Source organism: Coregonus clupeaformis, unplaced genomic scaffold (genome assembly GCF_020615455.1).
Source record: "Coregonus clupeaformis isolate EN_2021a unplaced genomic scaffold, ASM2061545v1 scaf0616, whole genome shotgun sequence".
NCBI classification, from domain to species: domain Eukaryota; kingdom Metazoa; phylum Chordata; class Actinopteri; order Salmoniformes; family Salmonidae; genus Coregonus; species Coregonus clupeaformis.
The window spans coordinates 8,012-22,500 of record NW_025534071.1 but is presented as its reverse complement, the minus strand read 5'-3'; the positions used below and the strand labels follow the sequence as shown (position 1 = coordinate 22,500).

General features: G+C 45.0%; 1 protein-coding gene across 1 annotated transcript in view; it reads right to left on the bottom strand.

Annotated features, from left to right (window-relative positions):
• LOC121561713 (E3 ubiquitin-protein ligase RNF38-like) overlaps positions 1 to 13,747 on the bottom strand; it is a 17,185-nt gene extending 3,438 nt beyond the window's left edge. Inside the window, 9 exon segments of the mRNA XM_045216129.1 lie at positions 1,740 to 1,861; positions 6,559 to 6,643; positions 6,813 to 6,843; positions 6,846 to 6,915; positions 7,684 to 7,851; positions 9,583 to 9,656; positions 9,659 to 9,743; positions 12,851 to 13,009; positions 13,643 to 13,747. Coding sequence (XP_045072064.1) covers positions 1,740 to 1,861; positions 6,559 to 6,643; positions 6,813 to 6,843; positions 6,846 to 6,915; positions 7,684 to 7,851; positions 9,583 to 9,656; positions 9,659 to 9,743; positions 12,851 to 13,009; positions 13,643 to 13,666 — 818 coding nt within the window. The 5' untranslated portion in view covers positions 13,667 to 13,747.
• Positions 13,748 to 14,489: the final 742 nt, after the last annotated feature.

The following is a 14,489-nucleotide window of genomic DNA, read 5'->3' as shown; positions in this document are numbered from 1 at the left end:
TGGTTGTTGAAGGGACTCTAGTCAGTGTCTGTTCTGACTGGTGGTTGTTGAAGGGACTCTACTCACAGTGTCTGTTCTGACTGGTGGTTGTTGAAGGGACTCTAGTCAGTGTCTGTTCTGACTGGTGGTTGTTGAAGGGACTCTAGTCAGTGTCTGTTCTGACTGGTGGTTGTTGAAGGGACTCTAGTCAGTGTCTGTTCTGACTGGTGGTTGTTGAAGGGACTCTAGTCAGTGTCTGTTCTGACTGGTGGTTGTTGAAGGGACTCTACTCACAGTGTCTGTTCTGACTGGTGGTTGTTGAAGGGACTCTAGTCAGTGTCTGTTCTGACTGGTGGTTGTTGAAGGGACTCTACTCACAGTGTCTGTTCTGACTGGTGGTTGTTGAAGGGACTCTAGTCAGTGTCTGTTCTGACTGGTGGTTGTTGAAGGGACTCTAGTCAGTGTCTGTTCTGACTGGTGGTTGTTGAAGGGACTCTACTCACAGTGTCTGTTCTGACTGGTGGTTGTTGAAGGGACTCTACTCACAGTGTCTGTTCTGACTGGTGGTTGTTGAAGGGACTCTAGTCAGTGTCTGTTCTGACTGGTGGTTGTTGAAGGGACTCTAGTCAGTGTCTGTTCTGACTGGTGGTTGTTGAAGGGACTCTACTCGCAGTGTCTGTTCTGACTGGTGGTTGTTGAAGGGATCCGGTCACTGTCTGTTCTGACTGGTGGTTGTTGAAGGGACTCTAGTCAGTGTCTGTTCTGACTGGTGGTTGTTGAAGGGACTCTACTCACAGTGTCTGTTCTGACTGGTGGTTGTTGAAGGGACTCTACTCACAGTGTCTGTTCTGACTGGTGGTTGTTGAAGGGACTCTAGTCAGTGTCTGTTCTGACTGGTGGTTGTTGAAGGGACTCTAGTCAGTGTCTGTTCTGACTGGTGGTTGTTGAAGGGACTCTAGTCAGTGTCTGTTCTGACTGGTGGTTGTTGAAGGGACTCTAGTCAGTGTCTGTTCTGACTGGTGGTTGTTGAAGGGACTCTACTCACAGTGTCTGTTCTGACTGGTGGTTGTTGAAGGGACTCTAGTCAGTGTCTGTTCTGACTGGTGGTTGTTGAAGGGACTCTACTCACAGTGTCTGTTCTGACTGGTGGTTGTTGAAGGGACTCTAGTCAGTGTCTGTTCTGACTGGTGGTTGTTGAAGGGACTCTACTCACAGTGTCTGTTCTGACTGGTGGTTGTTGAAGGGACTCTAGTCAGTGTCTGTTCTGACTGGTGGTTGTTGAAGGGACTCTACTCACAGTGTCTGTTCTGACTGGTGGTTGTTGAAGGGACTCTAGTCAGTGTCTGTTCTGACTGGTGGTTGTTGAAGGGACTCTACTCACAGTGTCTGTTCTGACTGGTGGTTGTTGAAGGGACTCTACTCACAGTGTCTGTTCTGACTGGTGGTTGTTGAAGGGACTCTACTCACAGTGTCTGTTCTGACTGGTGGTTGTTGAAGGGACTCTACTCACAGTGTCTGTTCTGACTGGTGGTTGTTGAAGGGACTCTAGTCAGTGTCTGTTCTGACTGGTGGTGGTTGAAGGGACTCTAGTCAGTGTCTGTTCTGACTGGTGGTTGTTGAAGGGACTCTAGTCAGTGTCTGTTCTGACTGGTGGTTGTTGAAGGGACTCTACTCACAGTGTCTGTTCTGACTGGTGGTTGTTGAAGGGACTCTAGTCAGTGTCTGTTCTGACTGGTGGTTGTTGAAGGGACTCTACTCACAGTGTCTGTTCTGACTGGTGGTTGTTGGGGTTGAAGCGGTAGGAGGGCAGCTGTTCTATGTCAGCCTTGGTCAGTCCTCTTGGTTTAGCCTCACCCAGACGCTCTGCTAGGTTCAACAGGGCCTGGAGGTCAGACAGCGGGGTTAAAGGTTAGAGGTCAGAGAAGAGACAGTCTACCTACACAAGACAAATTCCTATTGTCCTCCCATCTACCCTAGCTGCGTTCATTCACTCGCCCGTGAGGACATAACAGCATTGGATTGGTGTAGACTATGAAGAACATGATACACACCCAATCAACACGCTTGAATCATTTTAGCCCACTGAGCTGAAGCCTAGGCATTAGCTATTGGAGCTAACAAGAGGCTAGATGTGTCAGGAAACACTAGACTGTAGATCATTAACTCACCTCCACTCCATTAGAGTTTAGGAGACCATATAGATGTGTAGTTAGCCGTGTTCATTAAACTACCTCCACTCCATTAGAGTTTAGGAGACCATATAGACGTGTAGTTAGCCGTGTTCATTAAACTACCTCCACTCCATTAGAGTTTAGGAGACCATATAGATGTGTAGTTAGCCGTGTTCATTAAACTACCTCCACTCCATTAGAGTTTAGGAGACCATATAGATGTGTAGTTAGCCGTGTTCATTAAACTACCTCCACTCCATTAGAGTTTAGGAGACCATATAGATGTGTAGTTAGCCGTGTTCATTAAACTACCTCCACTCCATTAGAGTTTAGGAGACCATATAGATGTGTAGTTAGCCGTGTTCATTAAACTACCTCCACTCCATTAGAGTTTAGGAGACCATATAGATGTGTAGTTAGCCGTGTTCATTAAACTACCTCCACTCCATTACAGTTTAGGAGACCATATAGATGTGTAGTTAGCCGTGTTCATTAAACTACCTCCACTCCATTAGAGTTTAGGAGACCATATAGACGTGTAGTTAGCCGTGTTCATTAAACTACCTCCACTCCATTAGAGTTTAGGAGACCATATAGATGTGTAGTTAGCCGTGTTCATTAAACTACCTCCACTCCATTAGAGTTTAGGAGACCATATAGATGTGTAGTTAGCCGTGTTCATTAAACTACCTCCACTCCATTAAGAGTTTAGGAGACCATATAGATGTGTAGTTAGCCGTGTTCATTAAACTACCTCCACTCCATTAGAGTTTAGGAGACCATATAGACGTGTAGTTAGCCGTGTTCATTAAACTACCTCCACTCCATTAGAGTTTAGGAGACCATATAGATGTGTAGTTAGCCGTGTTCATTAAACTACCTCCACTCCATTAGAGTTTAGGAGACCATATAGATGTGTAGTTAGCCGTGTTCATTAAACTACCTCCACTCCATTAGAGTTTAGGAGACCATATAGATGTGTAGTTAGCCGTGTTCATTAACCCACCTCCACTCCATTAGAGTTTAGGAGACCATATAGATGTGTAGTTAGCCGTGTTCATTAAACTACCTCCACTCCATTAGAGTTTAGGAGACCATATAGATGTGTAGTTAGCCGTGTTCATTAACCCACCTCCACTCCATTAGAGTTTAGGAGACCATATAGATGTGTAGTTAGCCGTGTTCATTAAACTACCTCCACTCCATTAGAGTTTAGGAGACCATATAGACGTGTAGTTAGCCGTGTTCATTAAACTACCTCCACTCCATTAGAGTTTAGGAGACCATATAGATGTGTAGTTAGCCGTGTTCATTAAACTACCTCCACTCCATTAGAGTTTAGGAGACCATATAGATGTGTAGTTAGCCGTGTTCATTAAACTCACCTCCACTCCATTAGAGTTTAGGAGACCATATAGATGTGTAGTTAGCCGTGTTCATTAAACTACCTCCACTCCATTAGAGTTTAGGAGACCATATAGATGTGTAGTTAGCCGTGTTCATTAAACTACCTCCACTCCATTAGAGTTTAGGAGACCATATAGATGTGTAGTTAGCCGTGTTCATTAAACTACCTCCACTCCATTAGAGTTTAGGAGACCATATAGATGTGTAGTTAGCCGTGTTCATTAAACTACCTCCACTCCATTAGAGTTTAGGAGACCATATAGATGTGTAGTTAGCCGTGTTCATTAAACTACCTCCACTCCATTAGAGTTTAGGAGACCATATAGATGTGTAGTTAGCCGTGTTCATTAAACTACCTCCACTCCATTAGAGTTTAGGAGACCATATAGATGTGTAGTTAGCCGTGTTCATTAAACTACCTCCACTCCATTAGAGTTTAGGAGACCATATAGATGTGTAGTTAGCCGTGTTCATTAAACTACCTCCACTCCATTAGAGTTTAGGAGACCATATAGATGTGTAGTTAGCCGTGTTCATTAAACTACCTCCACTCCATTAGAGTTTAGGAGACCATATAGATGTGTAGTTAGCCGTGTTCATTAAACTACCTCCACTCCATTAGAGTTTAGGAGACCATATAGATGTGTAGTTAGCCGTGTTCATTAAACTACCTCCACTCCATTAGAGTTTAGGAGACCATATAGATGTGTAGTTAGCCGTGTTCATTAAACTACCTCCACTCCATTAGAGTTTAGGAGACCATATAGATGTGTAGTTAGCCGTGTTCATTAAACTACCTCCACTCCATTAGAGTTTAGGAGACCATATAGATGTGTAGTTAGCCGTGTTCATTAAACTACCTCCACTCCATTAGAGTTTAGGAGACCATATAGATGTGTAGTTAGCCGTGTTCATTAAACTACCTCCACTCCATTAGAGTTTAGGAGACCATATAGATGTGTAGTTAGCCGTGTTCATTAAACTACCTCCACTCCATTAGAGTTTAGGAGACCATATAGATGTGTAGTTAGCCGTGTTCATTAAACTACCTCCACTCCATTAGAGTTTAGGAGACCATATAGATGTGTAGTTAGCCGTGTTCATTAAACTACCTCCACTCCATTAGAGTTTAGGAGACCATATAGATGTGTAGTTAGCCGTGTTCATTAAACTACCTCCACTCCATTAGAGTTTAGGAGACCATATAGATGTGTAGTTAGCCGTGTTCATTAAACTACCTCCACTCCATTAGAGTTTAGGAGACCATATAGATGTGTAGTTAGCCGTGTTCATTAAACTACCTCCACTCCATTAGAGTTTAGGAGACCATATAGATGTGTAGTTAGCCGTGTTCATTAAACTACCTCCACTCCATTAGAGTTTAGGAGACCATATAGATGTGTAGTTAGCCGTGTTCATTAAACTACCTCCACTCCATTAGAGTTTAGGAGACCATATAGATGTGTAGTTAGCCGTGTTCATTAAACTACCTCCACTCCATTAGAGTTTAGGAGACCATATAGATGTGTAGTTAGCCGTGTTCATTAACTACCTCCACTCCATTAGAGTTTAGGAGACCATATAGATGTGTAGTTAGCCGTGTTCATTAAACTACCTCCACTCCATTAGAGTTTAGGAGACCATATAGATGTGTAGTTAGCCGTGTTCATTAAACTACCTCCACTCCATTAGAGTTTAGGAGACCATATAGATGTGTAGTTAGCCGTGTTCATTAAACTACCTCCACTCCATTAAGAGTTTAGGAGACCATATAGACGTGTAGTTAGCCGTGTTCATTAAACTACCTCCACTCCATTAGAGTTTAGGAGACCATATAGATGTGTAGTTAGCCGTGTTCATTAAACTACCTCCACTCCATTAGAGTTTAGGAGACCATATAGATGTGTAGTTAGCCGTGTTCATTAAACTACATCCACTCCATTACAGTTTAGGAGACCATATAGATGTGTAGTTAGCGTGTTCATTAAACTACCTCCACTCCATTAGAGTTTGGGAGACCATATAGATGTGTAGTTAGCCGTGTTCATTAAACTACCTCCACTCCATTAGAGTTTAGGAGACCATATAGATGTGTAGTTAGCCGTGTTCATTAAACTACCTCCACTCCATTAGAGTTTAGGAGACCATATAGATGTGTAGTTAGCCGTGTTCATTAAACTACCTCCACTCCATTAGAGTTTAGGAGACCATATAGATGTGTAGTTAGCCGTGTTCATTAAACTACCTCCACTCCATTAGAGTTTAGGAGACCATATAGATGTGTAGTTAGCCGTGTTCATTAAACTACCTCCACTCCATTAGAGTTTAGGAGACCATATAGATGTGTAGTTAGCCGTGTTCATTAAACTACCTCCACTCCATTAGAGTTTAGGAGACCATATAGATGTGTAGTTAGCCGTGTTCATTAAACTACCTCCACTCCATTAGAGTTTAGGAGACCATATAGATGTGTAGTTAGCCGTGTTCATTAAACTACCTCCACTCCATTAGAGTTTAGGAGACCATATAGATGTGTAGTTAGCCGTGTTCATTAAACTACCTCCACTCCATTAGAGTTTAGGAGACCATATAGATGTGTAGTTAGCCGTGTTCATTAACCCACCTCCACTCCATTAGAGTTTAGGAGACCATATAGATGTGTAGTTAGCCGTGTTCATTAACCCACCTCCACTCCATTAGAGTTTAGGAGACCATATAGATGTGTAGTTAGCTCTGTTCATTAAACTACCTCCACTCCATTAAAAGTTTAGGAGACCATATAGATGTGTAGTTAGCCGTGTTCATTAAACTACCTCCACTCCATTAGAGTTTAGGAGACCATATAGATGTGTAGTTAGCCGTGTTCATTAAACTACCTCCACTCCATTAGAGTTTAGGAGACCATATAGATGTGTAGTTAGCCGTGTTCATTAAACTACCTCCACTCCATTAGAGTTTAGGAGACCATATAGATGTGTAGTTAGCTGTGTTGCTAGCTTACCTCATAGTTCTCTACCTCTCCATCATCCACATCTAACTCCAGACTGATGGGAGGACCGACTGTAGGACCCACTGGAAGCATCGACCTGAGAGAGCGAGAGAGGAGAGGGAGAGATGGAGAGAGATTTGAATAAACAAATGATGATCACATGCCTCATTTCATCCAGTATTATACCATATAAACACATGATTTATTACAACATTGCACATCTAATTCACAGTTGCTACAACAACAAGAGAGCAAGAAGTACTCACAGGAAGTAAGGCAGGAAGCCAGGGTGGTAGGGGGCGGGGGCACGGTCTGCTGGGAACGGTAACGACGTCCTGTGATTCGCCGAGGCATGAAGTGGGGGTACGGCTGAGAGAGGGAGAGAGAAAGGTAAGAACTCTTCATAGATTAAGGACATGTTGTTCTCTGTCTGTGTGGAACTCTTCATAGATTAAGGACATGTTGTTCTCTGTCTGTGTGGAACTCTTCATAGATTAAGGACATGTTGTTCTCTGTCTGTGTGGAACTCTTCATAGATTAAGGACATGTTGTTCTCTGTCTGTGTGGGAACTCTCATAGATTAAGACATGTTGTTCTCTGTCTGTGTGGAACTCTTCATAGATTAAGGACATGTTCTCTGTCTGTGTGGAACTCTTCATAGATGTAAGGACATGTTGTTCTCTATCTGTGTGGAACTCTTCATAGATGTAAGGATATGTTGTTCTCTGTCTGTGTGGAAGTGTGTGAAATGTTTTGAATGTATTGTAATGTTTTAAAAAATGTATACCTGCCTTAATTTTCCTGGACCCCAGGAAGAGTAGCTGCTGCCTTGCCAGGAACTAAATGGGGATCCTTAATAAATTCAAATACGTGTGGACGAGTGGCCCTGTAAGAGAGCCCTTGGGCCGGTGTTTTGATGGCTAGCATGAGGTGTGTGTGAACAGCTCCTGTGACAGGGGGTCGTGGTGAGAGAGGAACTGGAGGGGTGTGGAGGGGGGCAGGGAGGAAGGGTGGGGTATGTGTGTGTGTGTCTTACCACTCCGAACAGCTCCTGTGACAGGGGGTCGTGGTGAGAGAGGAACTGGAGGGGTGTGGAGGGGGCAGGGAGGAGGGGTGGGGTATGTGTGTGTGTCTTACCACTCCGAACAGCTCCTGTGACAGGGGGTCGTGGTGAGAGAGGAACTGGAGGGGTGTGGAGGGGGGCAGGGAGGAAGGGTGGTGTCCTCCATGAGGGTAGCTGAACCCCCCTCCCACAGACAGGTGCTCTCCTAGCAGCTCCACCTCGTTCTCTATCCTCTGCAACGGCTATGACAGGGATACAAAGGGTTATGAAGGGTCATAGGCATACAAAAAGGGTTATGAAGGGTCATAGGCATACAAAAAGGGTTATGAAGGGTCATAGGCATACAAAAGTGTTATGAAGGATCGTAGGCATACATAAGGGGATTATGAGCTGTTACAGAAACGTGTTATCTAGTCTCAAGGGTTCTCTAGGCCAGGAGAAAAGGTTATAATGGATTATAAACTGTTATGTCAAGTCAGTTTGACTAATGTGAGCACATTGTGAATAGAAGGCAAGTAAAACAATTTAAGATGTGAATATGAGACTGACTTAAGGTAGTGTTGCTACCCAGGTTAAAGGGCCTGAATAGCAACACTACCTTAATGGTTAAAGGGCCTGAATAGCAACACTACCTTAATGGTTAAAGGCTCTGGGTAGCAACACTACCTTAATGGTTAAAGACTCTGGGTAGCAACACTACCTTAATGGTTAAAGGCTCTGGGTAGCAACACTACCTTAATGGTTAAAGGGCCTGAATAGCAACACTACCTTAATGGTTAAAGACTCTGGGTAGCAACACTACCTTAATGGTTAAAGGGCCTGAATAGCAACACTACCTTCATGGTTAAAGACTCTGGGTATCAACACTACCTTAATGGTTAAAGGGGCCTGAATAGCAACACTACCTTAATGGTTAAAGACTCTGGGTAGCAACACTACCTTAATGGTTAAAGGCCTGAATAGCAACACTACCTTAATGGTTAAAGACTCTGGGTAGCAACACTACCTTAATGGTTAAAGGGCCTGAATAGCAACACTACCTTCATGGTTAAAGACTCTGGGTATCAACACTACCTTAATGGTTAAAGGGCCTGAATAGCAACACTACCTTAATGGTTAAAGACTCTGGTAGCAACACTACCTTAATGGTTAAAGGGGCCTGAATAGCAACACTACCTTAATGGTTAAAGACTCTGGGTAGCAACACTACCTTAATGGTTAAAGGGCCTGAATAGCAACACTACCTTAATGGTTAAAGACTCTGGGTAGCAACACTACCTTAATGGTTAAAGGCTCTGGGTATCAACACTACCTTAATGGTTAAAAGGTTCTGGGTAGCAACACTACCTTCATGGTTAAAGACTCTGGGTATCAACACTACCTTAATGGTTAAAGACTCTGGGTAGCAACACTACCTTAATGGTTAAAGGCACTGGGTAGCAACACTACCTTAATGGTTAAAGGCTCTGGGTAGCAACACTACCTTAATGGTTAAAGGCACTGGGTAGCAACACTACCTTAATGGTTAAATACCCTGGTAGCAACACTACCTTAATGGTTAAAGGCTCTGGGTAGCAACACTACCTTAATGGTTAAAGGCTCTGGGTAGCAACACTACCTTAATGGTTAAAGACTCTGGGTAGCAACACTACCTTAATGGTTAAAGACTCTGGGTAGCAACACTACCTTAATGGTTAAAGACTCTGGGTAGCAACACTACCTTAATGGTTAAAGACTCTGGGTAGCAACACTACCTTAATGGTTAAAGGCTCTGGGTAGCAACACTACCTTAATGGTTAAAGGCTCTGGGTAGCAACACTACCTTAATGGTTAAAGACTCTGGGTAGCACATCTAATGGCAGGATATTAAAAATAAACTAGTTTGGGTACTTTGAGAAACACTGCGTTTGTGGAAAAAGTCATAAAAACACAATTCCTTATTATAATGAAAATCAGAGTAATGTGTTTCTTACCGATCTGGCCTGTTGTGTCTGGAAGGGAAGGAACTGTCCAGGTGGAGGGAGGTGGGGGGGGTGGTGAGAGGTGGGGGGGGGTGGAGGAGGAAAGGGGCATCACTGGAGAGGAGCGAGGGAAAGACATAGGGCACATGCTGCACCGAACACGCCCCCAGCATCTGAGAGAGAGAGAGAGAGAGAGAGAGAGAGAGGGAGAGGGGGTAAAGAGAGAGAGAGAGAGAGAGAGAGAGAGGTTTGATACTACTTTTATGTCAACGACATAAATCTGCATTTCATTATTTTTGCCATTAGGGGGCAGCAAACACCAACAATCATAGCAACATCATCACACCAGGGTGGAGGCTTCAATGACCTGAATATATTATACATTTACATTTTAGTCATTTAGCAGACGCTCTTATCCAGAGCGACTTACAGGAGCAATTAGGGTTAAGTGTCTTGATAAAGGGCACATCGACAGATTTTTCACCTAGGCGGCTCGGGGATTAGAACCAGCGACCTTTCGGTTACTGGCACAACGCTCTTAACCACTAAGCTACCTATCTGTTGCTATGTACAACAGATACACTTCTCTCGTAAGAAGCACAATAACTCATGTTCTATACAATACATGTCTTAGCCTGGGTACCAGTCTGTTCAGCTATCATTCTAGTCTGGTACCAGTCTGTCTAGCTATCATTCACTCCTTGGTCTAGTCTGGTACCAGTCTGTTTAGCCATCATTCCACTCCTTGGTCTAGTCTGGTACCAGTCTGTTCAGCTATCATCTAGTCTGGTACCAGTCTGTTCAGCTATCATCTAGTCTGGTACCAGTCTGTTTAGCTATCATCCTTAGTCTGGTACCAGTCTGTTTAGCTATCATCTAGTCTGATACCAGTCTGTTTAGCTATCATCTAGTCTGATACCAGTCTGTTCAGCTATCATCTAGTCTGATACCAGTCTGTTCAGCTATCAGTCTAGTCTGGTACCAGTCTGTTCAGCTATCATCTAGTCTGATACCAGTCTGTTTAGCTATCATATAGTCTGGTACCAGTCTGTTTAGCTATCATATAGTCTGGTACCAGTCTGTTTAGCTATCATCTAGTCTGGTACCAGTCTGTTTAGCTATCATCTAGTCTGATACCAGTCTGTTTAGCTATCATCTAGTCTGATACCAGTCTGTTCAGCTATCATCTAGTCTGATACCAGTCTGTTCAGCTATCATCTAGTCTGGTACCAGTCTGGTACCAGTCTGTTCAGCTATCATCTAGTCTGGTACCAGTCTGTTTAGCTATCATCTAGTCTGGTACCAGTCTGTTTAGCTATCATCTAGTCTGGTACCAGTCTGTTCAGCTATCATCTAGTCTGGTACCAGTCTGTCTAGCTATCATCTAGTCTGGTACCAGTCTGTCTAGCTATCATCTAGTCTGATACCAGTCTGTTCAGCTATCATCTAGTCTGATACCAGTCTGTTCAGCTATCATCTAGTCTGGTACCAGTCTGTTCAGCTATCATCTAGTCTGGTACCAGTCTGTTCAGCTATCATCTAGTCTGGTACCAGTCTGTTCAGCTATCATCTAGTCTGGTACCAGTCTGTTCAGCTATCATCTAGTCTGGTACCAGTCTGTTCAGCTATCATCTAGTCTGGTACCAGTCTGTTCAGCTATCATCTAGTCTGGTACCAGTCTGTTCAGCTATCATCTAGTCTGGTACCAGTCTGTCTAGCTATCATCTAGTCTGGTACCAGTCTGTCTAGCTATCATCTAGTCTGGTACCAGTCTGTTTAGCTATCATCTAGTCTGGTACCAGTCTGTTTAGCTATCATCTAGTCTGGTACCAGTCTGTTTAGCTATCATCTAGTCTGGTACCAGTCTGTTTAGCTATCAGTCCACTCCTTGGTCTAGTCTGGTACCAGTCTGTTTAGCTATCATCTAGTCTGGTACCAGTCTGTTTAGCTATCATCTAGTCTGGTACCAGTCTGTTTAGCTATCAGTCCACTCCTTGGTCTAGTCTGGTACCAGTCTGTTTAGCTATCAGTCCACTCCTTGGTCTAGTCTGGTACCAGTCTGTTTAGCTATCATTCCACTCCTTGGTCTAGTCTGGTACCAGTCTGTTTAGCTATCATTCCACTCCTTGGTCTAGTCTGGTACCAGTCTGTTTAGCTATCATCTAGTCTGGTACCAGTCTGTTTAGCTATCATTCCACTCCTTGGTCTAGTCTGGTACCAGTCTGTTTAGCTATCAGTCCACTCCTTGGTCTAGTCTGGTACCAGTCTGTTTAGCTATCAGTCCACTCCTTGGTCTAGTCTGGTACCAGTCTGTTTAGCTATCATCTAGTCTGGTACCAGTCTGTTTAGCTATCATCTAGTCTGGTACCAGTCTGTTTAGCTATCATCTAGTCTGGTACCAGTCTGTTCAGCTATCATCTAGTCTGGTACCAGTCTGTTCAGCTATCATCTAGTCTGGTACCAGTCTGTTCAGCTATCATCTAGTCTGATACCAGTCTGTTCAGCTATCATCTAGTCTGGTACCAGTCTGTTCCAGCTATCATCTAGTCTGGTACCAGTCTGTTCAGCTATCATCTAGTCTGGTACCAGTCTGTTCAGCTATCATCTAGTCTGGTACCAGTCTGTTCAGCTATCATCTAGTCTGGTACCAGTCTGTTCAGCTATCATCTAGTCTGATACCAGTCTGTTCAGCTATCATCTAGTCTGGTACCAGTCTGTCTAGCTATCATCTAGTCTGGTACCAGTCTGTTCAGCTATCATCTAGTCTGGTACCAGTCTGTTTAGCTATCATCTAGTCTGGTACCAGTCTGTTCAGCTATCATCTAGTCTGGTACCAGTCTGTTCAGCTATCATCTAGTCTGGTACCAGTCTGTTTAGCTATCATCTAGTCTGGTACCAGTCTGTCTAGCTATCATTCCACTCCTTGGTCTAGTCTGGTACCAGTCTGTATAAGCCATCAGACCAATCACACAGGAGTACTGAAGACCACACTGCAAACACCCCCCCCAATAATCCCTCCCTCCCTCTACTCACAGGGTGGTAGTGTTGTCCTGTACTGAAGACCACACTGCAAACACCCCCCAATACTCCCTCCCTCCCTCCCTCCCTCTACTCACAGGGTGGTAGTGTTGTCCGGTACTGAAGACCACACTGCAAACCCCCCAATACTCCCTCCCTCCCTCTACTCACAGGGTGGTAGTGTTGTCCGGTACTGAAGACCACACTGCAAACACACACCCCCCAATACTCCCTCCCTCCCTCCCTCCCTCCGTCTACTCACAGGGTGGTAGTGTTGTCCGGTACTGAAGACCACACTGCAGGCTGGGATCTGTTGTTGAGAGGAGCAGACAGGAGGGAGGTGCTGTCCTGTATACAGAGGAGTAACTAGACCACGATGAGGAGGGACAGCAGTCACCGTATAGGAGACTGGGACTGGAGCCTGTTGGAGAGAGACAGAGTTAATATAGGAGACTGGGACTGAAGCCTGTTGGAGAGGGACAGCAGTCACCCGTATAGGAGACTGGGACTGAAGCCTGTTGGAGAGAGAGAGAGTTAATATATAGGAGACTGGGACTGAAGCCTGTTGGAGAGAGAGAGAGTTAATATATAGGAGACTGGGACTGGAGCCTGTTGGAGAGAGACAGAGTTAATATAGAGGAGACTGGGACTGGAGCCTGTTGGAGAGAGAGAGTTAATATATAGGAGACTGGGACTGGAGCCTGTTGGAGAGAGACAGAGTTAATATAGGAGACTGGGACTGAAGCCTGTTGGAGAGAGACAGAGTTAATATATAGGAGACTGGGACTGAAGCCTGTTGGAGAGAGACAGAGTTAATATATAGGAGACTGGGACTGAAGCCTGTTGGAGAGAGACAGAGTTAATATATAGGAGACTGGGACTGAAGCCTGTTGGAGAGAGAGAGAGTTAATATATAGGAGACTGGGACTGAAGCCTGTTGGAGAGAGAGAGAGTTAATATATAGGAGACTGGGACTGAAGCCTGTTGGAGAGAGAGAGAGAGTTAATATATAGGAGACTGGGACTGAAGTACCCCCCCCCACCCCCAGTCTAACCTGTTCATGTAGGTCCATGACCATGGTTCCTTGCTGCTGTGCGTGGTGGTGAGCTGCTTGATGAGAATGATGGACAGCAGGGTGCAGTAACCGTGGAGATAGGGTGGGGGGTGGAACGCTCAGGGCTCCCTCCACCCCCCTCTAGCAGGGGCTGGGGGCTGGCCGTAGGGGGAGGAGGGGGTGAGGGTAGCTCTGGTGGGGGGTGAGGGTGGTGGTGGCGGTAGTTTTGGTCCTGGGGGTCTAGTCGGATGGAGGGGGGAGGAGGGGAAGGGTGGTGGGGAGGAGGGAGGTGACGTGGGGGACGGGAGAGACGGCCACGCTGGCGACGCGCTGGAGGACTGGAGGAAAGGAGAGGGGGAGGAGTTAAGTCTTCATCATTCTGATAACTATAATCAAATCATTAACTATGAATATACCATCATCATAGTTACAATCATCATCATCATGTTAGCTCTTACTGGTCAATATTGACTACTGAGAAATCTTCCAAACTGAATAGCTACCTAACTGACTGAGTAACTGACTGACTGACTAATGAACCAAGCAAAGTAACCAAGCTAAAAGCACAGTACCAGGTGAGGTAACAGTCTCTTACCTGTGTCTGTGTCTGGCAGGTGTATGGCAGCGCTCCTGGTGGTAGTGGGGGTGGGGGTTAGGGGGAGGTCTGCGACTGGGGGGCAGCTCCCATGGCCTCATTGGTGGAGAGGGGGTTGAGGGTGGGGCCACAGTGGAGAGATCCAGCACTGATTGGCCGGATAGCCTCTGACGCTTTGGACTGGGGCTGTCCTCACGCTGTTGGGGGGATGGGGAGAGAAGAGGAGGAGAGAGAAGGGGAGGAGAGAGGGAG